This window comes from Gossypium raimondii, chromosome 6, assembly GCF_025698545.1.
Source record: "Gossypium raimondii isolate GPD5lz chromosome 6, ASM2569854v1, whole genome shotgun sequence".
In the NCBI taxonomy this organism is placed as follows: domain Eukaryota; kingdom Viridiplantae; phylum Streptophyta; class Magnoliopsida; order Malvales; family Malvaceae; genus Gossypium; species Gossypium raimondii.
In genome coordinates, this window is record NC_068570.1 from 6,929,257 (window position 1) to 6,956,739 (window position 27,483).

The 27,483-nt window shown below is 35.0% G+C and overlaps 4 protein-coding genes and 1 non-coding gene across 5 annotated transcripts; 3 read left to right on the plus strand and 2 right to left on the minus strand.

The window, feature by feature from the left end:
• Positions 1–1,052: 1,052 nt before the first annotated feature.
• Positions 1,053–8,204, plus strand: LOC105773164 (protein S-acyltransferase 24). Its single transcript, XM_012594863.2, has 13 exons — positions 1,053–1,646; positions 2,122–2,262; positions 2,954–3,066; positions 3,629–3,708; positions 3,809–3,972; positions 4,636–4,774; positions 4,880–4,979; positions 5,655–5,712; positions 5,920–5,997; positions 6,090–6,188; positions 6,481–6,559; positions 6,663–6,811; positions 7,724–8,204. The coding sequence occupies exons 1-13, from the start codon at positions 1,350–1,352 to the stop codon at positions 8,108–8,110; spliced, it is 1,884 nt and encodes a 627-aa protein (XP_012450317.1). The 5' UTR covers positions 1,053–1,349; the 3' UTR covers positions 8,111–8,204.
• Positions 8,205–8,451: 247 nt separating this feature from the next.
• Positions 8,452–14,543, minus strand: LOC105771715 (receptor-like protein 13). Its single transcript, XM_052631960.1, has 8 exons — positions 14,471–14,543; positions 13,760–13,870; positions 12,734–12,861; positions 12,119–12,478; positions 11,835–12,008; positions 11,106–11,437; positions 8,974–9,045; positions 8,452–8,827 (listed from the first exon to the last, which is right to left on the minus strand). Exons 1-8 carry the CDS (start codon positions 14,541–14,543, stop codon positions 8,452–8,454), a joined length of 1,626 nt encoding a protein of 541 aa, XP_052487920.1.
• Positions 14,544–17,387: 2,844 nt separating this feature from the next.
• On the plus strand, positions 17,388–22,058 carry LOC105773076 (uncharacterized). The gene is made up of 4 exons (XR_008197130.1): positions 17,388–17,690; positions 17,997–20,686; positions 21,359–21,417; positions 21,494–22,058. It is a non-coding gene; the product is annotated as an uncharacterized LOC105773076 (transcript).
• A 61-nt stretch (positions 22,059–22,119) lies between these two features.
• LOC105773075 (triphosphate tunnel metalloenzyme 3) lies at positions 22,120–24,200 on the minus strand. The gene is made up of 2 exons (XM_012594705.2): positions 23,329–24,200; positions 22,120–22,420 (listed from the first exon to the last, which is right to left on the minus strand). Exon 1 carries the CDS (start codon positions 23,947–23,949, stop codon positions 23,344–23,346), a length of 606 nt encoding a protein of 201 aa, XP_012450159.1. The 5' UTR covers positions 23,950–24,200; the 3' UTR covers positions 22,120–22,420; positions 23,329–23,343.
• A 785-nt stretch (positions 24,201–24,985) lies between these two features.
• LOC105773074 (coumaroyl-CoA:anthocyanidin 3-O-glucoside-6''-O-coumaroyltransferase 1) lies at positions 24,986–27,043 on the plus strand. The gene is made up of 2 exons (XM_012594704.2): positions 24,986–26,475; positions 26,672–27,043. Exon 1 carries the CDS (start codon positions 25,100–25,102, stop codon positions 26,471–26,473), a length of 1,374 nt encoding a protein of 457 aa, XP_012450158.1. The 5' UTR covers positions 24,986–25,099; the 3' UTR covers positions 26,474–26,475; positions 26,672–27,043.
• Positions 27,044–27,483: the final 440 nt, after the last annotated feature.

Consider the following 27,483-nt stretch of genomic DNA (forward strand, 5'->3'; position numbering starts at 1 on the left):
AACTTATTAATGAGCGTTGGGTGCAAACTATTTACTTAAGATTTATCCGATAAGGCACTAGATGCCAAACTAGTGTGTTAGTTAGATTCATGTATCCGTCCAAGTTCGAGTCGAGTTATTAGGGGGAATAAATGGTAAAAACGAGATAAATATAATTGAAACAATGATGATAGAGTCCTCGCAATCATGAAATTGAAAATCTGAAATGAAAAGTGTTATTTGATAATTAAGATTATAAATAGATATGAAATAGAAAGTAATGTGATATTTGATTTGTGAGATATAAGCTAAATTGCTAATTTTGATATGGTAATACAAAGTTGATTAATGATGTATATATGAATATCGATAGTATTGAATGCTCATACGTATCGGATATACGAGCCGAAGGGCCAATATGGAAATGTGATAAATCTATGAATTTGATGTAAAATTCGAACAATAAAATGGAATAATGACAGCCATTATATTGAAATTGGATGTATTGTTGACAACAAAATGAAATGATACGATATAACCTTTAGATTGATTAATTGAAGCTTGAATACATTGATACATGTGTACTATTGAGACTTTTAGTTGTATTTGTGAATTGGAATGTTGTGAATGATATTGAGTTGTTGATTTTCATGTGATTGGTATTAAAATTATTTGAAATGCTAAATGTTTAGATTATTATATGAATTGGTTACGGGATGAACTCACCTTGTTGATATAGGGTTGTCGAATTTAGACAAAATCATCAAATTGAATAACTTGTTGTTTAAATTCATAAAATGAGGTAAGTTGTTTTAATAATTGTGAACTTACTAAGCATATGTAATGCTTACTCCTTTGTTTCTCTTTTCCCTGTAAAATTGTCAACTTGCGGAATATGTCAAGTGGATCGTTAAGAAACTTACACTATCATATTATTAACTTGGTAAATCTTCTACTCGTTTAAAACTCGATTTTGTGACATCTATTTAAGTGATTTGTTTTTGGACGATCTTGAATGTGAATTATATTTTGGTCGGTTTTGTGCAAATATTTCAAATTACATTTATTTCTTTTTGTTAACCCGGAAGACAACACACCTTCTCAAAATTCCTACGAGTTATTGCTTAGGCAAAGTGGCCTTGGCACTTGTCCTGTGCCTTGGCTTCGGCATCATCAGTCAACCCGGCACGGACGCCAAAGCGAAACACCCTCCAATCCCATCTCCTCTCTTCCTTCTTCCCTCCAAATACCCTAAATGCTGCCCCCCACATTTTTATTTGAAACGGAATTATTGAAAAACAAAGTCAACCCCAGATCATTAAAAAGGAAAAAAAATCATTGGTCTTTCTCGATTGTTGGGTCTTTGAGATATGTCGTCGGAGATCGAGGTGGTGGAGGAGACTGTACCTTTGAAGCAATTGAGTGGCGCTGTAGCGAATGGAAATGAATATGGGGGAGGGCATCATGGGGTTGTTGGTGATGTTGCTGATGATGAGAGCTTGAAGAACGATGTCTATACCGCTGCTGCTTATGGGGATTTGGAGAAACTTCAGAGGTTGGTTGAGTCCGAGGGTTGCTCTCTTTCCGAGCCTGATGGCCTTGGTTACTATGCCCTCCAGTGGGCTGCTTTGAATAATAGAACCGCAGCTGCTCAGTACATCATCGAGGTTTTATTTATTTTTGTTTGGTTATTTTTATGGATTTAATGAATTGCCTTTCCTGTCAAAGTTGGGAGTTTCGTTTCTGAAATTTTGAGTTTGGGATTTATTGAACTGTTTTTATTTGGTAGCCAATTCATGGAATTTTTTTTTCTAAACATTTATTGAATTGGGGTTTAATGGGCTTAGTGAGCTCCATTTTTGGGAATGCATGCTTTTGAGTCATGGAAATGACTTTTGAAGTTGTTTGAATTTTAATTTTTAGTTATGACATGTCACTGTTTAAGGGTGAATTTGGATGGGCGGTGCGTTTAATTGTGAGTGTAAAAATAGCGGTGGCAGTGAGATTCGATACTGTAGTGTGAGACAAAAAGTAACCTCAACACACCGCACCGCACCCAATCGCCTATCCAAACCCACCCTAAGTTTTCATTGGATAAATTCAGTTTAATTGAGCAGATTTTGGGTTGTCTTGATATGCTAGCATGGTGGAGATGTGCATGCGGTGGATCATAATGGACAGACAGCCTTGCACTGGAGTGCAGTCCGTGGTGCAGTACAGGTTGCTGAGGTTTTACTCCAAGAGGGTGCTCGTGTTGATGCTGCTGAGATCTATGGTTACCAGGTTAGCATTTTCTTCAATGCGGTGCCCTGTATTATATTCTTTCTTATTCAAGAAATTGGCATGGCTCCCCATAATATGGATTTGGGACAATGAAAGCAATGTAAATTATTGTTAAAACAAAGCTAGCTGTTTTAGACATTCTTCTCTGCTGAAGTTGGTTTCAATCTGCATGGGAACTCAGCAGTATGTGGTTTCTATAAAACGAGTACATCATATTGATATTTTGAGGCTTAATTTAAAGAAGATATGTTTTTGCTATGCATTTTGGTTAAACCTTATATACTTGCTGGAGACAATATTCACTCACTTATATTCTTATTTGTCTGGGACCTCAAGGACGCCTAAAAGCATAGCATGTCATGCTTTCTTGTTTGCTCTGGGTTGCTAACATGCTAGATCCCCTTATATTTTCCCTAGTCCTTGTCCCTGTAATTTTATCCTTTAGGTATCATCTAACATTATGTGCAATTTTTTATAGTTGTTACTTTTTCTTTTTTTTCACTTTTTTTAAAAAAGAAATTTGCTAGAAGTGTAGAACATGAGGCTGGTTTCTATTTCTTAATTAATACTGAAAACTTTATGCTATTTGTGTTTTGCAATTTAATTGTATGACAATAGCCAAATTGATATATTGCTTGCTTTTAATTCTACTTCCAAATGGATGCATACTTAGTTTTGTAATTTGATGCAGATTACACATGTTGCTGCCCAATATGGTCAGACTTCTTTTCTCTATCATGTTGTTTCGAAATGGAATGCTGACCCTGACCTTCCTGATAACGATGGGCGAAGCCCTTTACACTGGTACATGAGGAGTTCTTCTTGCATCTCTCTTATTCATTTGATGGTCTAGGATAAGGCACTATGGTGCTGCTCTTTATTTCACTATCTAAATATCAGCATTTTATCTTTCATATTTGTGGGGGTTGATTTTTTTCCCTTATCTAGCATTAGCATCACATTGTTTTCTATGTTCGATTACTTAGGTACTTCAAATTTCCTTGTAATCAATGATGAACCATTTTTTTTGGTACTTAATGAGTTATTGTTTGGAACATTTGCTGGTAAGTCTACTTTTGGAATACCTAGTATTAGTTTAATTATAAAAGAGTTTAACTTGCTAGTATGATTTTTATAGTAGTTGTTTTCATTCTGGAAATTTTAAGGAGTGTTTTGGTTTGTGTTCACCATTCCTTCTGTTAAATCTCTCTTTGAGTTAATCTTTTTTTTAATTTAACAAGTTTGCTTACATATTCTGATTACCCTCTTTGATTTTCCCCTGCAAATTGCTTGATTGTATGATGAAGTTTACAATTGAGGCCTGTTATTTTTAATTCCAATTTTCTTTCAATATGGACAACTCTAGGGCTGCCTATAAAGGTTTTTCCGATTGCATTCGTCTTCTTTTATTTCTTGATGCACATAGAGGGCGTCAGGACAAGGAGGGTAATTTTCTGATTCTTGGTTCTAAAATGCCATTTCTAATGAATTTCATCCAGTTAATCGAGTGTTGTGCTCTGTTAACTATGTTTCATCTTTACATCAGGTTGCACTCCTCTCCATTGGGCAGCTATCAGGGGTAATCTTGAGGCTTGCACAGTCTTAGTACAGGCTGGCAAGATGGAGGACTTGACGGTCACTGATAATAGTGGCCTTACACCTGAACAGCTCGCTTCTGAAAAAAATCATAGACAAGTTGCTTTTTTCCTTGTAGGTTCCATGATATTTTAACTTGGTTAAGAAATATGATTAGTCTTTGATGAATTGTTTGGATATTTATTTGTTTTTTTTTCAGTCTTGTACTGTTCAAGCTCTTCCTTGTTAGCAATGACTCATTAATGCCTTGGCTGAATGAAAGACATTTCTGGCTTCTTCCGCCCCACAAATATTTCTTGTGAACTCTTGATAAAAATTCAAATAATAGATGCTTTATAAGCATGAGATAAATGTCCAAAATGTGTTATTTATTCTTTATATTTCTGGGGACAATTTGAAATGGTTGATGCTTTATGCAGTTGCAAACTCAAAGCATTTTCCGTACCTTTATGCTGTGTTAAGGTTTATGAAGCAGGGAGTTCTCTAGTAACTAATATTTTTGTTCTTGATAGTCAAACCTTTTACCTTTCTTTGTATAGGTGCAACATGGGTGCAGCATTTGAAAATTTTGTGACTTCACTATGGAAATATTAGGATGCAATTGTTATTGCTTTTGATTGGTGTTTTTATTTGTTTCGGTAAAGACTGTAAAATTTACTTTGTAAGTGCTTAATTTGTCTCCTGGCTATTGGTCTGTTTTGATTGTTAAGATGACGTGCTTATGAAATCAGATGAATTATACCCGCCTATTTATGTTTCTTACATCTGATTCTGCAGGCAAATGCTAGAAGGCTGCTTGAAAAACGATGTGATGGGAATAGCCGTCTTGGACGATTTACAAGATTAAGACTTGCACCATTTCTTTGGTGCATTATCTTGCTACTATTAGCGACCTATATTCAATCTGTCATAATGGGTATGTCTTTTGATCTCTTCATGAAAGTTAATTGTGCCCTACATCAAGACAATACCTCTCTCTCTCTGTTACCTATTTATTTTTGGGTTTGGACATCTGTTGCAGATGCAAATCTGCCAAAGTTGACGGCTGGATTTAGCTTCATGGCTTGGTTTGGTGTTATCCTGGCATCTACTGGTTTAGTTATGTTTTATAGGTGTAGCAGGTATATTCTGTGATCTGGATGTATTTTATTTCAAAAAGTCTTTTAGGATATCATGGCACTTACTACATTGTTTTGGACACTGCTTGGCTGTCTGTTAATCAGTTTGTTAAATTTCAGAGTATTCAGCTGTCTGTGGAGACAATTGTTTTTGGAATTGTTATATGGCTGGATTTGAGATAAAGGGTTTTGTCTGCAAAATTCAATTAGTTTCCTTTTTTAGTTTTCTGGAACAATTTTCAGGAGAGATATATGATCTTTGGCACCTTTGATGTTTTTTTTTTCATGCAATTGGTTTCAAGCATCTAGCAATTAGATTCTTAGCTTTTTATCATGTTTATTTTTGTTGGAAGGGAAGGAATCTTCTTTTGAACGGGTAGGAATGGGGTGGTTTACAGTGGCAGTGAGTCATTATATCTGAAGATAGCATATTAACCGTATATTCTGAGATTTATTAGGGCAGTGTCTATGAATCCATATGATGAATTATCAAAATTGAAATACATTTTGTCATTTTCTTTCCTGAATTGGTTGGTAGCTCTCTTTAAGAGAAGTGCGACTTGGTGTATATGATGCCTAGCTGTGCTAGACAGACTTCTGTTGCTTGTATTTGGTCATATTCTGATTCATTGAAGAGTGTGTTTAACTAGTTGTTTATCATTTTAAATTTCTTTGCAGCAAAGATCCCGGTTACATCAAGATGAATGTCCATGACCCTATGAATATGAAAGATGATGTGAGTTCAGTTTTTCCTTGCAAAGCCTAACTGGTTTTGTTTGATTTGTTTTCTTTTGTCTTCTTGAAACGTGATTGTTGTCTGTCCTATATATTTTGTTTTCTTCATATACTATATATATATATATATATGCATATATCTATCTTTTCTGTTAAATGATTGATGTAGTTCCTCTCTGTATCATATTTCTCCTGTATGTTCTGCTAGGAACCCTTACTGAAGATTGAGACAAATAATCCTTCTTTGCTAGCTGGAAATTGGTCTCAACTTTGTGCGACATGCAAGGTACTTGCCTAATCTAGCCTTATCGTGTTGGCTTATTTGATAAATTCCATTTGTTCTGATTGTTTTGCTATGTTATTTTACAAAATTATCAGATTGTTAGGCCTCTTCGTGCAAAACACTGCTCCACTTGTGATCGTTGTGTTGAACAGTTTGACCATCATTGCCCTTGGGTATCAAATTGTGTTGGAAAGGTGCTTTATTGTTGATGAGTTTAATGGTTTTCCCCCCTCTATAATTTTAAGGTTTCAGTTTTTGCATGTTTAACATCCTGTACTTCAATTAGACAATAAAGTTAAGGGAATTGAAAGCTCTCATACATGAGACTTTTGCGAATCATAGACAAGTATGGATGATGTGTGATTGCTAGTTGGTTACAGTTATGCTTATAGGTTAATTTCTTGTGGAAAGAGGTTATCATTTAATTATTTGATGAGTAGTGATTGTATCTGTTGATTAATTTCATTTAGGTATCTTATGATGCAGAGAAACAAATGGGACTTTATTCTTTTCCTTGTTTTAGAGGTTTCGGCGATGCTGATTACTAGTGGAGTTACTATTGCAAGTATGTATTTTAATCAGTTCCAAGATCAAACTGTTTTCCAAAGTTAGCTTAGCAAAATTTTCTACCTTGATTCTCTTACCTACGTATTTGTTGTCATATACAGGAATTGTGAAGGATCCATCAGCTCCCTCATCATTTTTCCCATGGATGAACTATGCTGTTTCTCACCATGTTGGTGCTATATCCTTTTTGATTGTAAATTTTTTCCTCTTCTTTGGTGTGGCAGCCTTGACCGTTATACAGGCTTCTCAGGTATGACTTGAGATTTTGTGATCTACCAGTTCTCTCTTCTTTTTTTCTGTGGGAATTACTTTTTCTGGTTATGATCTGGGGCACAATAGTAAAGAAAGTGTGCTTCACCAATGCTCTTAGTTGGATTAGTCTGATGCACTGTTGAGTTGTTGGTGTAATACATTAGGGAAGTTAAAAGTGCTTTCCCACCACAAAAGCAATGAAGAACACCTTGCTTTTGGGGTCAAAACTACGGTGGAAAAGCGCATAAAAGTTAGGATTTAATTGCTTTTGGCTTTTGCGTTTGGAAGCAAAAATTATCAAAATACCCATATTTATATTAACTATTTAAAAGAATATAAAAAATTAGATTAATTTATATTTAATGTATAATTACATTAAATTATTTAAATATAATTTATTATTATATTTAAGTTTTTAAAATATTTTATGTATCATCAATTTTACAAATAATTTATATTAATTACTTAAAACAGTAATAAAATTTATACTTCATGTACTATTATATTAAATTATTTAAATATCATATGAAGAACTACCCTAAATTTGTCATCCTAAACTTGATAATGTCTTTCACCGGAAAAGAAAAAAAAAAAGAACTAGATCGGGTCTGGCATCATCATAAATGAATCATATATTTTACTGTTACTGTTGGAAGTTATTTAGTGATTATGGATCGAGTGAATGTGCCCATGCCTGGACTCTGATTCTTGACAGATTGTTCAAAAATGATCATCTTCCTTCTCCATGCCAACTATCTTTGAGTTACAAACAAATATCCTGTAGTGCTGCTACTACTAGAGTCGAAGAGAATGTTATAGACCCAGCTTCGAACACGAGTGTTTTGAGAACCTAGAGAGCAATTTGTTCTCTCTTTATCTGGAGACTTATTTTGTACTTTTCTTGCTGCAGATATCTCGCAATATAACAACAAATGAAATGGCAAATGTCATGCGCTATAGCTACCTCAAGGGTCCTGGTGGTCGATTTAGAAATCCATATGATCATGGATGCTGGAAGAACTGCTCAGATTTCCTGATCAAAGGCTACAACGAAGACATTCAGGTTATTGAAGATGCAGCACATTCTGAAGGTATTGGGATGGTCCAAATGACTAGGGAAAATGGTAGTCTTGGGAACAAAAACGGCCATATTGCTATAAATGTGAATTCTAGCAAAACCAATACACATCAAGGGCATCTTCACTCTTCCCAGTGCACCTATAGTAAGTCGGAAACCGAGAGTGGGACTGTGGGGTTGGGTCATGGTAGTGGACGGAGCAGTGCATATTCAGTGTGAGTCAAAACAAACTGATATGCATATTGTATGTATTATAAGCATACATACAATTTCAGCTTTTGTTTTGTTAATCTACGGGTTTGCTTCATTTTTTTTTCCTTTTGCCCTTTGCTTCCCATTAATCTAATTTTGTCTGATATTAGATTTGGTGTTGTGTGCTTGAAATTCCAGTAATTCATTTGCGGTTAAACCGCATACTGTAAATACTTCCCATCATCATTAAAGAACAAAACAATGATTATAAATTGATAAATTTGTGATTGCTTTTTGGGAAGAATGTGGAAATGAAACTAGTTTTCTCAATCAATTATTGCAAAATTTCAGTTCAAACTTTCGTAACATTAGAAAAGATCACTAATTAAACAATGAGAAACAAAAGGAAACCACGAAGGCATTGGGCTACGAGCTTCTTCTGAAACATTGTCCACAATGAAATTGTGGCAAGTGTTGATGCACTGCTCGATGAAATAAAACCATCTTCGTTGCCAGTAAGGATTTATGTATAGGACGGCACCAATTGTCGTTAACACGATTAGGTAAGAAGCCAAAAAGGACACAAGGAAGGCATGCTTGTGCATAAAACCGCTTTCTTCTTCACTGCTAGAGGCATTTGGTGTTGTTGGGCAAACCAGTTCCACTGCAACTTTCATGCTTTGGAGGTCCACAAAGAAAAGGATTTCCCAAGTAGCTGCTTTCGTCAAACGTTGCAAATTGAGCCTTATCATACGGAATACTACCTGACAAATTATTGTTGTAGTAGGCCCAAATTGGCCCAGGCCCGTGTAGAATAAATAATGGGACAGCCCAATTATTGCAAAGCCCAAATTAAATCCTAGCCTTAAGCCCCCTCAAAAAAAGAGAACCATAGCAGCATTTGCCAATAGCCGCCGCAGCTCACCCTCTCCGCACAAATCGCGCCTCCACGATCGTCGTACCTGCGAGAAAAGCGGATCCAACATCAGTATTCATCGCAACAATAACAAGAAAATAAGGATTCTTTTGATTTTTTTTGATATTTTGATGTTTTATTTCGGTTATATAAACCGATTGTAAAAAAGGATAAAAGGGGGATTTTTGGAGTGTAAAAGACAGAGAAATAGACAAGAGAGAAATCAAGAGAAAAATAGAAAATACAAAGATTTTTTTCTTAAGGTGAATCGGGTTCTTGCAGTTTTATTTTTTTTTTCTTTTCTTTTGCGTTTTGTTTTTTAAAGAAGTAACAAAGAAAGAAGAAGGAAGCTTACCTCTCTGGCGGGCGTCGATCGGCGCCACCTCAATCGCGATCGGATTGTGGCGCCTGTGGAACGGCGGCGCGGCGGCTTGGGTATAAAACCCTAGCAGAGAACAAAAAGGGGGGAGGGGTGCAGCATTTTTTTGTTTTAAAATGAGTTATGAAATTTTTAAAAGGAAAAATTGGGTTTTATTGAAACCTCAAAACGGCGCCGTTTTATCCAAGTCTTGACCCGCGCGGTGACCCGATCCAAAGGGGAGGATCCGCGCGTTTGGCTTTAAAGGTTTAATTTCGCATTTAGGCCTTCCCTTTCGCAAATGCGTTCCAATTAAGTCCTTTCTACTTATTTTAAAATTGGGCCGCATATTTTATGTTTGTTTCAATTTAGTCCCTCGTTGCGCAGCGCTTTGGAAGGAGGGGATAATTTCGCTTTTGGTCCTCCACTGTTACGCGCGCGTTCAAGTCGATCTTTTTTTAAATTTTTTTTAAATCAGCCCCCCATTTTTGTTTAAAATTCAATTCAGTCCTTCTTCTCATTTTTTCTTTTTTTTATATATCATTATCTTTTTTTTACTATTATTATGCCATTATTACTATTATTATGTTACATTACATCATTATTATTGCATTGTTTTCTATTATTATTACTACTGTATTTGCTATTCATATACACGCATATTTTTATATACAATATATGTGCATATTTTAATATATACTTTTAAGGGTTTTAAATTTGCATACATTTTACGCATACATACTTCTTTTTATTTTACTTTCTTTTTTATACTTTATATTATATATATACTTACACACTTTTTATTTTTATAAATATATACATATACATTTTATTTTGTAAATATATACTGGTACATGCTTTTATATTTATTCTATTTTCATGATTTTCAAATACATACATGCAGTTTTATTAGATTTTGATTGACATATTCCATTTCGTCTTTTATATGTATCTTTGTATATGTGTGTTAAATATATGCGTATACATATTTGTAAATTTACTTGTATATTGTACTTATATATATATTTGTAAATATTTATTCATATTGGTCTTAAATTAAAGTTTTGTTTCACACTATACATTAACTTTTAACATACCTTTCGGGAAATATATTTTGGTTTTGTCAAAATCATCATATTTTATAAATTTTCAAAGTATTTGGCGTTCATGATTCTCGAGAAAGACCGTGTCCTAACTTACTGGATTGCGATTATTCTTCGATGCATTTAGAATGCTAAGTATTCATTTTGCATTAAATTCGCAAATTTTAAATAAAAGCTTATTCTTGGGAGTTCAAAAATGTTGGTCCTAACTTACTGGTCCTGATATTTTGACTTCTCGAAATAAGAATTTTCAAAAGTAAAAGGCAATATTCGGGTATTTTGAAGATTTAAAAATATTGTGTCCTAACTCACTGGGTGTGGTGTTTTATCTCTTTGAAATAAGAATGTCTTACTATTTTGATTCATTCATGAAATAAAAAGTTTTCTTTTAAAATCTTTTCAAATTTTCGACCCCAAGACATTAAATAATCAATTTGGTACCGATTTTGGGCGTTTCGAGGGTGCTAACCCTTCCTCGTGCGTAACTGACTCCCGAACTTGTTTTCTCAAATTTCGCAGACCAAAATTGTTTTTAAGGTGAGCCGATCACACCCCAATCAAGGATCGGTGCCGACTTCAATTTTTATTTTTAAAAGTAGACAACCAAAATTTTTGTTTTCAAAAAAGCGGTTTCGACAATTGTACAACACATTGAAAACTGCCAGAGAATTCAACTCCATCAACTGGATGGGGATTATGCCGCTTAACTTGTTACGAGAAAGGTCCAAACTCTCAATTTGCTCGAGCTTTGAGAACGATGAGGGTTTAAATCCAATCAAACTGTTGTGGGACAAGTTTAATGAATGGAGCTCACTCAAGTTTCCTAGTTCTGGTGGAATTGGACCTGTTAGCATGTTGCAAGATACATCAATTCCAGACATACTCAAGAAGGTTGCCTGAATATGAGTACTATCCTTTCTTTGTCGTAAACAGTACTTGTTCCTCCACATAGCTACCGGGATATCGATGACTTGAACCTGGAAATACAAACTCAGAGTCCTGTGACGCATCAATAAGATATGGAGTGCTTGCAGTCCGAAAAGACTTGTCTGTTGGCTAATGAGTTAAAGTACTCAAACAGGAAGGAATATGACCAGAAAGCTTGTTTTGAGAAAGATCTACGATACTTAACAAGTTCAATTGGCAAATCTGACTAGGAATTTCGCCCTCGAAGTGATTTCCTCTCAAAACAAGGATTCTCAAAGCCGAAAGATTGGCAATCCAATATGGAATTTTCCTAGTCAAGTTGTTTTGGCCAAGATCTAATGCCACCAACGAAGAGATGTTGTAAAGCGCATGCGGCAGCGGACCACTTAGTCTATTTCAGCTCAGGTGAAGATGCTCTATGGTTAGTGAACTGATGCAAGATGGAACAGAACCACAAAGATTGTTCTGAGAAAGGTCTAAAAATCTAAGCAAACCCAAATTGCAGAATTCAAGAGGAATGTGACCATAGAAATTATTGTTGGAAAAATCCAATGCCTCCAAGTTTGGCACATTCCATATCCATTTTGGGAGCTCACCAGACAAATGGTTATCACTTAAAATCTATATCACTAAGAGCAGAAAAACTAAGGGTTGAGATATCTATCAGTGGCATCTCTCCATCAAAGTTATTGCCATCCAAATATAACTGTCGCAGTTTATCTAAGGTAAACATTGTAGGTGGTATTTCCCCACTCAAAGTTATTACTTGAAAGTCTGAGAGTCAACAATGAGCCACTCTTAACTAATTCCTCCAGTATTCCTCCAGAAAAATTATTATATGATAGATCTAATGAAGATAAAGACTTCAAACCACCTAGGCATGGAGGAACATTACCTTCAAAGACATTCCTAGACAAGTTTAAGATCTGTAGATGCGGAAACATGGAGCCTATGTTCATTGGAATTTGGCCTTGCATTTTATTCCCAGACATATCAACTTGAAACATGTTAACGTTAACATGTTTTGGTAACTGTAGAGGACCCTTGAAGGAATTACCTTGCATGAGAAACTGTTGTAACCTTGTATTGTTCTGCAATAATCAAGATGGATTTTGTCCACCCAAGTTGTTATGTGAAAGGTCAAGATATCTCAAGTGAGTTTGGTAATGGAGGAAGTTGGGAATACCCTTTGCTCTACAATTTGACACACTCAAGAGTTTTAGTTGAAGAAACTCTGGGTTTAGGGTCTGAGGCTCAAAGCTAGGATCACTCACTAAAATGTTTTGGTCGATCAATAGGGCTTTCAGGTTTTAGTTGTTTGCAAATGATTTGAAAGATGATGCAACTTCAATACGATTGCTTGAAATATCCAGTAGATCAAGAGAAGTCAAGTTACGGAAACATGAAGGAATTGACCCGTCAAGTGCATTTCCACTAAGATCTAACTCTTCCAGCTTCCGTAAACCACACCAACCTGTAAAAAAATATACAGAAATGAACGGTAATTAGATTTACTTTTAAAAGTTTTAGATGATGTGTATGAATGCATCAGATATTGACATGTTAATTAATTAATTGGATAAACTACACCATTAGTCACTAAATTATGGGTAAATTTTCATTTTGGTCACTTAACTAAAAAAGTAACAATTTGGTCACTTAACTATTCAAAAGTTTTCATTTAAGTCACTGAATTATTCAAAAGTTTTTATTTAAGTCACTGGGCAGTTAAGTTTTTCTAGAAAAAAAAGTTTCACTAGCGAGCTCTAAGCAAAGATTTGATGATCGATAGGTGGAACAATACCCATCAACGATTAGAAGAACATACCTTAGACCCAAGCCGATTTGACAATCAGTATTGAAGATCGAAGAAAAAAACTATTTGAATTTTGGTTTACAAATTTGAAACGTCTAAAATTATTTTGATGAGAAAGAAAAAAAAACTAAACTATAAAAGAGAAGGGGAAAGATAAATTTTTTATCGGTGCATGCAGTGTGAATAGAGAAAGTCATATAACATTGATTTTAACAGCCTAATGACTTAATAAAAACTTTTAAATAGTTTAGTGACCAAATTGTACATTTTGTTAGTTAAGTGGCTAAAACGAAAACTTATTCATAATTTAGTGACTGATGGTGTAGTTTACCGTAATTAATGTATACCTTTAGGAGGTAAGGGGCCGGTCAGTGAACTGTTCGACAAAATCAAGCTTTTAAGAGAAGTCAATGCTCCAATGCTTTGAAGAATATTATGGGTGAGACGAGAATTTTGCTGGATAAATTCAACTCTGTGCAAAATAGGGAAAATATTATATTATATTATATGATTGGATATAATTAAAAAGTAGCCAAGTGATCAAACCCTCACTCACCTTGAGAGGAAGTAATCTTGGTTAAGTAATTGTTGTTCAAAAACAGGGTCTTGGCTGGTGAGCAAGCCTCCACCACTTGTAATAGCGATGTAGTTTCATTGTGAAAAACCCCTTCCAAATAAGCAACCTTTTAACTTTCTCAAACTTTCTGCATTAGCAAGCAAATACAACTACTTAATCAAATGTTTTGGATAAGCTTGTCCATGTAAATTAATGAAATAAAACGTTAGAATAATGATTTAATTCGGTTAATCAGTCGGTGGTTAAATTTAGTTCAGCTGGATATCGATTGATGATTTTTTGAAATTTCAATTATCGATTTATTCGGCTCAAAACTAGATAATTAACCGAATTAACCAATTAACGAAAATATTTGTTGTTTTCAAGACTTATGTAATGTTTGGTTGTTAACTTTTAATACTTATGTAGTGTTTCTAATGTCTTATTTGTTATTTTCACCTCCAAGTTTTTTGAACTATTAAATAAAAGAAAATGAACATTAGCAATATATTTTTTATACTTATTTTAACCAAAAGAAAAAATATATAAATTTCAGTTAATTCGATTAATCGAAATATTGCGGTTCGGTTAATGTATTTGAAAAAAAAACTTCGGTTCGATTAACGGTTAAAATTTTTTTCATTTCAAATAATTCTATTAATAGCAATTCAGTTCGAGTATTAACCGAATCGACCGTTTGATATTTGATACCTTTAGAAGCCACGAAATCCAATTCCTCTAAATTCTGTAAACCTTCTAGTTCTGTGGAGAGTCGATAACTCATCAATAATTTAATTTGATTGAATAAAAAAGAAAGAAGCTAAAATGCAATTTAGCTTCAATATTTATGGAACCTTTCAGCTTGTTAGTTGCTACATTCAAGTACTTGGGATTGGGAATTCCACCAACCACTTGTTAAAGAGATTGCTACTCAAATCAAGTTTTTTTCTAATCTCATCAACTTAAGTTGTTTCTCGCTATCTATAAACAAGGTTACAAATTGTCAAACATCACTTTATATATGTTACAATATGCCTATTAGCTATTCCTTTTTCTAGTTTGATAAAATTTGAGATTTAATATCACGTGCTTACTTCTTTTATTTAAAAATTTTAACTCAATCAATAAAATCGAAAGGTTTTTCACCCAAATTTGTCAATTTAGAATTTGGATTAAAATATACTATGATTTTTTAAATTAGATCAGACCAACCGATAAGATCAAGAATTAACCGAATGAGAGAGAGAATTGATTGACTAGTAAACTAATAAAAACCTTCTTTCCCAGAGGCAAAGGTGCCTCTATGCTTGTTGCTTCTACTCTCTTTGAAGTTAAAAAAAAAAAAATTGAAAATTTGAGATGGAATAACAGATATGAAAATCTAATCTTCATAACATTTTTAGTCTGGAAAGTGGGAATTGGGATAGAAAGAGACGTATGAGTATACATATATTTATGGAAAAACATTGAGTGACACTCCAAAAGTCTCCATCTAACACAAAACTTCATAATTACCTTTTTCAAATGCAAGTTTAAGATTTTATGTAAATTTGGAGTCTATTATTTATTATTATAATTTAGTGTTTTGTTTTTCTCATCACAATAGTCTGAACTATTCTAACATGTAGTTAAAGCTATAATAGTTTGGTTCTACACTCAGTAGTTTACTCATATATGTATTTGTACTTTTACTTTGATTGTGTTATGCTTGTAATTTTTTTTAAAAAACCCTTAAAATCATATAATAAAATTTAAAATTATATTAATAATTAATTATACAAATTATAAATAAAAATAATCAAATCTAAATCATATACACTTACTTAAATATTAAACCTTAAATTATATATTAATTTAGAACAAAACATTGGGAAGTATTATGAGGATTATACCCAAAGGATTGCTAAGTTGGTGAAAACTATTATTAAATTAATTATTAGAAACAATTCTTAATTGTTGACACCATTTTTTTGAATAAAACAGGGTCGACTTAGATTTTAAAAAAACGAAAACGAAAAAATCGGGAGTCACCACCAATCTTTTTTGATAAGGTGTGATCGGATCACCTTAAAAAGTGGTTGTTTTCAATAAATGATTTGATTTTATTAAAACAACGATTTTGGTCTACGAAATTCAAAAAAAACGAGTTCGGGAGTCAGTTACGTACGAGGAAGGATTAGCACCCTCGTAACGCCCAAAATTGGTACCTAGTTGATTATTTAATGTCTTTATGTCGAAAGCTGAAAGTTTGAAAAGATTTAAAAATACGATCCTCTTTTATTAATGTTGATTTAAAAATGCTTTAATTAAATCAAAAATAGAAAATGCCTCCTTATCTCGAAGTTACAAGATGTCACACCCAGTAAGTTAGGACCCGGCATCTCATATTTTGAGAGTAAGTTTGCATTTCACTTTTTATTTAAACCTCATTTATTTTAATTTTAAAAGGATATTTGGTTACTTAAAATCAACGAGAAAAATCGAAGCTCAGTAAGTTAGGACACGATTTCTCGAATTTTTTAAATATAGAGTATTGCCTTTATTTTTTTGAAATTTTATGTGTTTGAAATTTAAAAAGATATTTTGCTATTTGGGTTTAACGAGAAAATCGAGACCCAGTAAGTTAGGGTACAATTTCTCAAATTTCTAGAATGCAAAATATTACCTTATTTAACAAAATTCTATTTTGAATAATAGCGGGTAATCTATTTGAAAGTATGCATTTATCTCACTTAGAATAAAATAAAGCAATCTAAGTTGGATAACTATGTCGGAGTTTAATTTACAATACAAGGACATGAACTAATCAATACAATAATAAACATAGAGTAATGATACATGAATAAAATTATACCGATAGCACACACAATGAAAATAATCACTCAACACACATTATTTAAACATCATTATTAATAAAAAAAGGGATGAATAAATTAAATAACATATATAACAATTTCAAAATGAGTGGTATAGAGCAAATTAAAATAAATAAAATGTAGAGCAAATTTAGAATAATAATAAATGAATCTCGAATAAATAATAAAAATAAAAATAAAAACAACCATATGCGAAACAATTTAAAAGTTTTATATATGAGAGGTTTTAAAATAAATAATAACATATGTATACGTACATAAAAAAATTTTGAAAGATGTTCATACATGAGTTTATAAGAAATAATATATATACATATAAATAAATTTAATGTAAAACAACTGCAAATAAATAATAAATATAAAAACTTAAAATAAGTAACGATAAAAGAACCTTTTCTACAAATAAATAAATTAAATAAATCAAGGATGAGGTTGAAATGGAATTAAAAAATCGAGGCTTTAATTGCAAAATTATAAACAGTTCGCAAGGGGACTGAAATAAGATGCGCTGATGACATGAGGGACCTTTAGGGAGATATTCCCCACCCCTAAACGCAGTGAGAGTCTGCGCATGGTCCGAGGACCAGATTGAAACAAAAACAAAATTCGCGGCCCAAATTGAAAAGAAATAAAAGGTTGGATTACACTTCAACGCAAGGTGGATGGACTAAATACATAAATTACCCATTAAGGCAAAGCATGCGCAGATCCCCTCATCAAACGACGCCGTTTCACTGCTAAGATAAACCAAAAAATATTTTTTTTTACTTCACTTTTTCATATTTTCTAAAAAAAACTGAAGGAGCCTCAGTTTTTCTCTCAACACCCTCCCTTCTCAAATGGCCGACGGTCTCTCAAGACCTCCGTCGCACCACCAAAGTGGCCGGCGACCGGCGCCGAAGAATGGGCCCGTTAGCCCCTGCTCCATGGCATCCTTGAGAGCCAAAGCTCCCTCAACCCATGGGAGTCGAAAACAAGGGAAGTTCTCAGCCTCTTGGACCCGATTCGGGCGATGGATGAGAGACCCTCCGACGGCGCAACCATGGCCACTTCCGGTGAGTTCCCTTCCCCCTTATTTTTTGCTTTTGTTTTTTTTTTATTATAGTTATTTAAAATAGATTTGCAAAAGGCGAAAAAAAGTAAAATAAAATAAGATAAAACAAATAAATAAGAGAAAATGAAGAAGAAAATAGCACAGATTCAACCTTTAAAATTTTCTATTCAGCTTTTGATTTCTGATGTGGGTTTTTTACAAAGAAAATCGAAGAAGAAAAAAAATGGCTCTTGTTGTTTTTTATAGGCCATTACAAACTGTTTTTTTTTATTGCTCTTTATTTCTTTGCATTCATTTCTCTCTGCAGGTGGTCTGACACGCGTGGAGGGCCAACGGCGGCAGTGTCAGAGGCGTGCGCTGAAGGTGCCTGGTGGCTGGGGGTGGCAGACGAGGAAGCTACCCGAGGCATGCGGCTCCTAGGGTTTCTTTTACTCGTTTCTGCTGAAAATGTTAATGTTGTTTGGGCTAGGTTTTTAATTTTTGGGCCCATTTGTGATTGGGTTATTATTTTTACTAGGCCAGCAAATTTGGGCTTCTACACTAATCTAATCGAGTCACGGACTAGTAGTGTAAAGACTAATTTAAGATGATAATAAAACTAATGAAATTAAACTAAATCTAAAATAAACTATTGGAACTTCCTATTCCTAGTTTTAACGATGCAAGCTACTTAGCCTAGAATCGATCGAATTACTAATTGTCAACTAAGCCACTAATTACCCTTAATTGAGTGATTTACCACTCTTAATTAAGAATAACCTTTCGATCTCATATTTACTAAGAGTTACTACCTAAGATATCCTTTTGGTATCACCTAGGCATACGGATACCCTTTTAGTCTCACTGTTTAGCACAAGTTCACTAAATGCATACTCAACAGGATACTCTTTTGGTCGCACCCATTTAGATATTCTACTAGGGTAGTCAATCCTAGTATACTAAGTTATTTAGGAAACTTGAGCAAATACCTAATTTTAGATAATTATTTACTTAATTGATTATCTAGTTAAGTAGTTGGTTCATGCGAGATAAGTATAAAGTGCAAGTTTATTCTACTATTTATACAAACAATCAATTAAATTGAATTAACGACAAAGATATAACTAAATAAAATAAAGAAGAGAGTGCTTATAGATTTAATCAATGTAACAACACGCGTCTAGAACAATCTCCGCTTGCAATCATCTAACTTCAGAATAGAAGAATTCTACTTAAGAAAACATAAAAGAAAACTAAACTAAAGAATAACGAAAAAGTGAAAACGAAAGTATCAAAATCTGATCAAGTTTGAATTACCCATTAATTCTGATTACACGGTCAGTTATATAAGCTAAAATCAAAGTACTAAGATGCCTCTCTAATTAATACAACAATTAGGACTTCAAACCCGAACAAGACCCTAAACTACCCCTCGAAAATGCAGTTGTTGTGTTTGTGGAATTGTCATAACGTGGAGCACCTTGCTCGTCGCGACATCCCTTACAGTTTGTAGCCTTCCATCGCTTTGATCTTCGATGTCGCGACTTTCGTAGCTCGATGTCGCGACATTCAATCAAGTTTTGTCCTCGATGCTATTTTCAAGTCAGTCTTTGATGTCACAACTTTCATACTTCGTTGTTGCGACTTTGGCAACAATTTCAGCCCGAAGTTGCATCTTTAGCTCCCAAATCACCCTACATAACCACATAACCTTACTTAAGTATCAAAACGTCATAAAAACTATTAAAAAGCATAAATTATTACTTCAACTGTAAAAACATAAATTAATACTAAAATGATTTGATTTAGCTATTAAACAAGCTTAAATTTCGTGAAAAAGGGATATAACTAATAGTGTAAATCACAACAGATCAATATACATAGGTGAAACAATAGAGTAAGTAGGTGTTTAGCTGCACTTATACTTGTCAAATTTGGTGTTTTGAATGGGTAAATATGAGATATTACATAGTTTAAGAGTTTCGCTTAATGTTTGGACTAATTTTGAACAAATTTGGTATAGTTTAGAAGTGTTTGAAAGCAAAAATTTCAGGTCCTCTGTCTTAGGTCTCGAGACATGCAAAATGTGTCTTGAGACATAAAAACTTCGAAGCTAAAAATCGATAGAAACAATGTCATTTCTCGAGACATATTGAACTGTCTCAAGACAATAGCTCTTTTGCGCAAGACCTATACTCATTTAGCTCGAAATAGGAAACTTTGAAACTAAATTTCTACAGTGCTATGATAATGTCTTGAGACATTTAGGCCTTGGTTTAAAGACATTAATTGGATTAAAAGAGACTGAAAAACCTTTTATAAGCAATTAAACTTTATTAATAGTTTAATTATTCCCTTTAAAGTGTAATGAGAACTTGGAATCATTAATAAAAGTCAAATTTATAAGTATTTGGGATTGTAAATGAGTGTTTAGTGTAAAATGTAACATTCATATTCGAGTTTACTCGTGTAAGGGTGTTACAAAGACACAAACTGACATGAAGCACTTGGACCAAAAGTTGGATGGTCGTTTTGATCAGTTACAAGCCAATCTGAAGTTTCTTATGTAGATGATGAGCCAAAAAGGCCTACTAGATTCTTCACCACAATCTAGTTCAATTGCAGGGGATCGGGGCAAGGCCTCTTTGCTACCCATTAAACCCTTGCACTCGGGTAGTTGGGAATCGGGAGCAACCAGATCCTATCGATGAGACTGTCTTCGGTTTAATGGGAATAATTTTAAGAATTGGTATTTGAAGCTAGAACATTATTTTGCAGTAGGAAATGTTTCTGACCATAGCGAATTTTGTGTCATTATGCTGCATTTGGAAGGTCGGGCTTTACAGTGGCATTATCACTATGCCAAGATCCAAGGAGAGATTAAGAAATTATCCTGGGATTGTTATTTGGAAGCATTGTAGGCTCAATTTGCACTTATGGAGTTTGAGGACCCCATGGCAGAGTTGGAGAGCTTGAAGCAGACTGCAACAATGGACCAATACAATGGAGACTTCTTAGGTATCCTCAACGAACTCCAACTCTCGGATTCTTATGCTGTTAGTGTTTTCATTGAGAACCTTAAGCCCGATGTTGCTAAACTTCTCAAAATTTTTCGTCCCAAAACTCTCACTAAAACTTTACACTTAGCCATGCGTGTGAGCACCTCTTGTATCCTACCCTTAAGAAATCGATTCCCTCCCTAGCACCTAAGCTTCCTTGGCCTACTTCTTGCACCCATTCTCCTAGTTGGACACCTAAACCTTCACATACACCCCCTTTACTAACAACAACTAAGCTACCCCCAACCCTTTACTAGCTTTGCCTCCTGCTAGTCAGCCTCCTATACCACCTTAAACCACTTCACCCCCTAGTCTGCTAAATATCTTACACCAGCTGAAATGGAAGAAAAAAAGAGAAAAGACTTTGCTATTGATGTGGGGCAAAGTATACATTTTGACATAAGTGCACGAAGTCTCAGTTACACCCCTCTTTGAAGTCACTTGCAACAATTTCTTTCCACTCTTGTCCTCCCCGTCTGTAGTCCACTCTTCCTTCCACTTGTTTCCTTGATCTTAATTATGTTAAGAGTGTTAATATTCTTTGATCTTACTTATGTTAACAGTGTTAATTTATTTAGTGTATGTAGTTGGCTTAGATCCTTTCTAACAAGATATAAGATTTCTGTTGTAGACAAGATCAGTGGTTAATGCTATGAATTCATCACTTAATTTGACTGCAATAGATGAGAGGTAAGGAGATTCTTTTTCTTTTTCAGCTTAATTTACAGAGGAAATCTGACAGGTTGGTGGGATTAACTTTTTTCAGGTTTCCATTTGATGAACTTCTAAAATGGAAACATCCTGGTCTAGGAAACAAAGATGTCAGTGATACAAAGGATGATGATGAAGATAAAGAGGATGATAATGCAGATGAAAAAGATGATGATGGAGCTGATGAGGATTTCTCAGGTGAGGAAGGGGATCCAGAGGATGACCCTGAAGCCAATGGGGATGGAGGGAGTGGAGAAGAGGAGGATGACAATGAGAGGGGATGTTGAGGATGAAGAGGAGGACGAAGAAGAGGAAGATGAAGAGGTTAATGAGCCACCTTCTAAGAAGAGGAAATGAACCTAATCACACGCCATTAGATAGGGAGGATTCAAGTTGTTTGTGATTTGCATAGAGTAGGAGAGTTGCCATCCTTTGTTCCGAATGAACCTAAATTCTTGCATCTGTCATGTTCTTACGTACAAATGTCATAGGTGGTTGGCCTGAAGGACTAAAAGCTAGCTGTAAGCAATGCTCTTTAACCATTCGTATTTGATAGGTGATGTACATTAATTTTTGTTGGCTAATATTCCACCCATACATAGGTCATTTGGAAATTCTAACTCATCTTTGCATTCAAAGCACCCCACCGTAGGATGGGTAATTAGGGCTTGAGACTGTAAGTTGGAGACAAATCAGAGGCAGCTATGGGAGAAAAGAAGCCGTAGCATACACAAAATTCTGAAACACAATCAAATGAAATTCATAGGAAACAGCCACTAAGACAGAGACGAGACTTCTTTGACTGTCTGTCGAAAGAGTAATAACTAGCAATAATAATCATGTTTCTTCGCTAATGATGCAAGATCTCGGAATCGCGTTGCGTGAAAGTAAACATTTATTTTTGCAAGGAAGATGATAAACCTTGCTTCTCTACCATTGCTTGTATGTAAGGAACAATGGGATAATCATACCGCAGGACATCCTACAAATGAAAATAGCACATTATCAGATTAAGTCAGTGACTCAAAAACACTATTATGATGCACGCATTACATTTCAATTAATACAGCATACAAGCTTGTCCTCACTGTTTTAGACTGCCTACAAAAGAAAACAATTCAAGATCACCCCTTTCTCATCAAGGACAGTGGAACAATTATCAACCACTCAACTTGTCCTCACTGCAAATCCGGACAGACATAAAAGAAAGAACCATTCAAGATCATTCCCTTCTCATCATGAAGGGTCAAGTGATTAACATCAACCATTAAACTTGTCCTCACTGCAAATCTTGACACAGAAAGAACAGAGAGAAATCACACAGGTTCATTAGGATAAAGCTCTTAAGGAAAGCAGTAAGTCTAAGGCGTCACTGCATAGTTTCTTGATTAAAAAGAAAAGCCTTTGCAAGAGGCGAAGATTGATGAACTAAGTCATTATTCCTTAAGACATTAATGAGCTTAAGCCAGCTATTCATGTCCCATTGTGGATGAGCTTTGGAGTCCTGAAAGTACAAATGTAGATTTGCATGATTTCTACTAGCAAAGGAGTTAAAGTATCCTTGTTTTGATACTTGTCAAAGGAGTTATCTTGTTTTCTCTCTTTTCCACATAATTGCTACTACAGTGAATATGGAAGAATAAGCAATGCATTCATATGTTTTCTTTTTCAAAAAGATTATCGGCACTTTAATAAAATCAAATCAGCATAGCAATTTAAGCAAAAACATAATCAGGAAACCACAAAACAAACAAATTAACATCACCAAATACCCACAATGATAAGCAGCCTTCATTTCATCCATATAAGGAGCAAGAATAAACTGAAGACCAATTTAAACAACCAAACATAAACTTTTTACTTTTTTAACTGCCCGTGCAAGAAACTAACCTCAAACTCACTTCGCTAAGGCAATTTCCCAGACCTAAAAACAGCAAACTTTGTCATCTTAGAGTAGGAATAACCAATCCCATTTTCCTTCAAGAACTCCTCAAGCAATTTCTTAACGCCATCAGGATCCTCACTTTCACATTCCAGCTCATAACATATCCCAAAACCATACTTAGTCTCATCCACTTCCAGCTTCAGATTTTTCCAATTAAAAACCTCTCGTTTATTCTCAAACCCACCTAAACAAACAAATCCCACTTCTTCCCCAACCCCAAATTCCTCTTTAACCCTCTTCAAAATCCTCGACTCGATCTTCCCCAACCTTGCCGGGTCCTCCACGCAAGCGCGTGCAGAACACGGATCTAGTTCCTCCTCATCTTCCGCCACGCGGCTGACACCATCTACCAGAGTAGGTTTGGATTTGAGGGAAACGATGCAGCGGGCGTCCTTGTTGAGGAAGCGGAGGCGAAGAACGGAAAGTTGAGAGGAAAGAGTATTGGTTGGGGTGTCGAAGAAGAGGTTTTCTTGATGGAGGGTTTTGGAGTGGAAAGGAGAAAGGATGGAGGTTAATTGACGGTAGGCGGAGGCGTCCTGGAGGCGGAGTTTGACTTCGACTTCCATTAGGGGGAAAGGCCGATGCGTTGAAGTTTGGAGGAGGGGTTAGGGTGGGAGCGATCGAGGAGGTGGAGAAGGGAGGAAGAAGAGGTGGCGTTGGCGGTTGAGGGAGGAGGAGGAGAGGGTTTGCGGGAATCTTCGAGTTCTTGCTTGTCCTCGAGCTTGACTTCGATTTTGGAGGGTTTTCTTCTAAGCATTTCCTTGGACTTCAAAAAGAGTTAGAAGAATAATGCGATTAGGTTTACTGCATTCTCTTGTTTCGAATTGCAGTAACTGGCGGAGACCGGCAATTGCATACAGGAAACATATATAGAGAGAGGTTAAAATGTGCTGTAAGTCCTTCTACTCCTTGTCCATTTGGAATTTAGTCCTCCTACTTTTATTTCAAGTAATTTAGTCATCTACTTTTCAAATTAAAAAATGTAAGTCCAATTGTTAATACCATTAGAATTTTTCTGTTAAATTCAATTTCATTATAATATCATTTTTTATTACATGGCTACCAAGTGAATATTTTTTAATTTTAAACCGTCACACTAGCGAATTTGATAGAAAAATTTTAAGGTGGTGTTAACAATTGGACTTCGATTTTGAAATTTAAAAAGTATAGGGTCTAAATCCTTAAAAATAAAAGTAAAAGTATTAAATTCTAAATTTACAAGGAGCATGAGAACTTGGAGCATATTTTAATCATAAATATAGGTATTAGACAACCAGTGACTAAGATCTTTTGTGTACAAAAGTTATTTGAGGACAATAGTACAAAGTATTAATATAATTCGTGAATAATTTTATTAACTAATATGTTCTAAAAGTTAGAACTATTCTTACAATTAGGGCACCGAATCCAACATGTTAAACTACAAGAATATTCACCTAACTATTTAGTTTATTCTATTTTAGTCACCCAATTATTAATTTTTAAATTTAATCGTTCAACTTTTCAAAATTATTTTATGACTTTTTAATTATTTAATAATATTTTAATCATTTTTATAATTGATGTATAATTTTAATAAATTTTTTTATTATAAATCATGAACCTGGATCTAAAATCTTCAGAACCCCAAAATCTATATCCAAAGCTCGATCCCTAAACTATACGACAGATCTTTTTGATTGAAAGGGAAAACAATTTCTAACACTACTCCAAGCTATGGCAACCCAAGCAGAGAGATGTATGAAGGTGGTGGAAGATGTATCTCCACCACCAGTTTCAGTTCCCACAACCTCTCTCCCTCTCACCTTCTTCGACATTCAGTTCCTTGGTTCCTCTCCCTTCCAACGCCTATTTTTCTATGAATTCCCGCACCCTACCTCGTATTTCATGCAAACCACTCTCCCCTCTCTCAAAACATCTCTCTCCCTCACTCTTCAACGTTTCTTTCCTTTCGCCGGTAATCTTGTGTTCCCTGCGCCTCCTCAAATCCCTTATATTCTCTATACACAGGGTGATTCTGTTTCGTTTTTCGTCAATGAATCCACAGCTGATTTTAGCCATCTCGCAGGCGATCACGCCAGACATTTTCAAGAATTTCAACTTATTCTCCCCAAGTTACTGCCTGCGATTGCATGTAAGACGTCGAGTGGTTGCATACAAAAGATGCCCTTTATGGCCATTCAAGTCACTCTATTTCCGAACCAAGGCATTTCAATTGGAGTTAGCTTTTGCCATGTTGCGGGTGACGGTAGAACACTTGCTCATTTTATGAAATCATGGGCATCCATTCAGCAGTCTCAAGGGGATTTGACTTGTCTCAACAATCCCTTACCCGATTTCAGCAGTAGGGATTTGATTGAAGACCCTTTAGGACTAGCATGTCTTTTCATGAAGCGGAAGTGGAGTTTCGAGGATTTATCTAACAATCCCATCAAAAAGCTTCGAATCACTTGTACTATCAAACGGTCTCAAGTTGAGTTATTGAAAGATTTGGTCACAAAAGGTTGCGTGGAAGACAACGGGTCCGAGCCTGTAAGTATTTCAACATTCGTAGTAACATGTGCTTACATGTGGGTTTGTTTGACAAAATTACAAGAAACAACGGTATCACAACAAATCTCATCAGCTGATGACTCCGATGAGCTTTCTTATTTCCTATTTGCAGTAGATTGTAGAGGCCACTTAAAATTACCTGCCACATACTTTGGGAACTGTACTATAGCACGCACCGTAGCAGTTAAGAGAAGTGCGCTGATGGGAGAAAATGGAATTGTGGTGGCAGGCAAGGCCATTGGAAGAGAAGTTATGGAAACGTACAAAGGACCACTGAAAGGGGCAGAAAGGGAAAAGTTCAAAAGTAGACACCCTCCTATCATGGTTTCAGCATCACCAAAATTCGAATTATATAAGGTAGATTTTGGGTGGGGAAGGCCTAGAAAGACGGAGGTCGCCAACATTGGGTCGTTGGGATCTCTTTCTCTGTTTTCTATTGCAGAGGGTAGAGAGGAGGAAGGCAGTATTGAATTTGGGTTAGCACTTGCTTCTCATGAATTGGATATCTTCAATTCTATTTTCCACAGGACTTATTAAAGGTACTGCAATTGTAACAATTATTATTAAATATTACTTGCCTGCTGGATTTTAATGAGAACCGATAAATACAAAAAAAAAAATTAGCCTCATTTTCTCCTGTGCTTCTTCCTTACTGTCAGTTATCTCAGTTAGAGTTCATGTGTTGTTCATTGTTCATCATGGTATGACTCCTATCTATGTATGGCTCTTCGTCAGATTGGAGGAATGAATCTCTACTCGGTCCTGGCTTCTGATTGAGAGCCAGATTCTTGATTTGGTTCATCATTAAAGTGCAGTTTGGTGTATTGTGGCTTGTCAACAATCTATGGCGTAACCGACTTTAAGTGTGTTAAATCTTGCAAGGATTTTGGAGCTTCAAGTATAACTTTTGTGCTTAGTTTGATCCCAGTTTCATATAGTGTTGAGAGCTATGACCAGTGATCATTGAAGCAAGTATATTAAAGCTTTATTAGATCTTCTAAGATTTCTTATATTATATATATCTTTAGATTGCCTTGTTTTCAATCACCAATATAGTTGGCCAAATTTCTTTCGGCCGGAAATAATATAATAGTGCAATCTTACACAGTGATCGCTATTATAAAATTATTGTGACAATAAAATTGTTTGTCACTTAAGTCTTTACTTTTTTTGTAAAAAAACTTGCTAGCTCTAAAAATTTAAGTTATTTTCTAATAAATCTTACCTTTAAAGAAAGGCTTCATTATATCAAAAGGGGCGAGCGTATCGATTGCAGAAAGGCTGGCTGTACCCGAGAGTAGTTATTCTCCCTTACTTCGTCCTTGCTGCTATTGTAGCAGTAGTGCCTTTTGGAATTGTATCAGAAGTCCCTGGCTTCTTAATACTACTCTAAGTAATTTCGTCCCTTGAATGCTGATCTAAGCGAGCGCGAATAGGGTCCAGCTAGTAGGTTGTAGTTGCATAGTTCCTAGGCCATCCATCCTGCCTTGTCCCTTCTCGCGTAAACCGCTGTATTAAAGGAGGTGAGTAAGAGTGAATTCATCAAA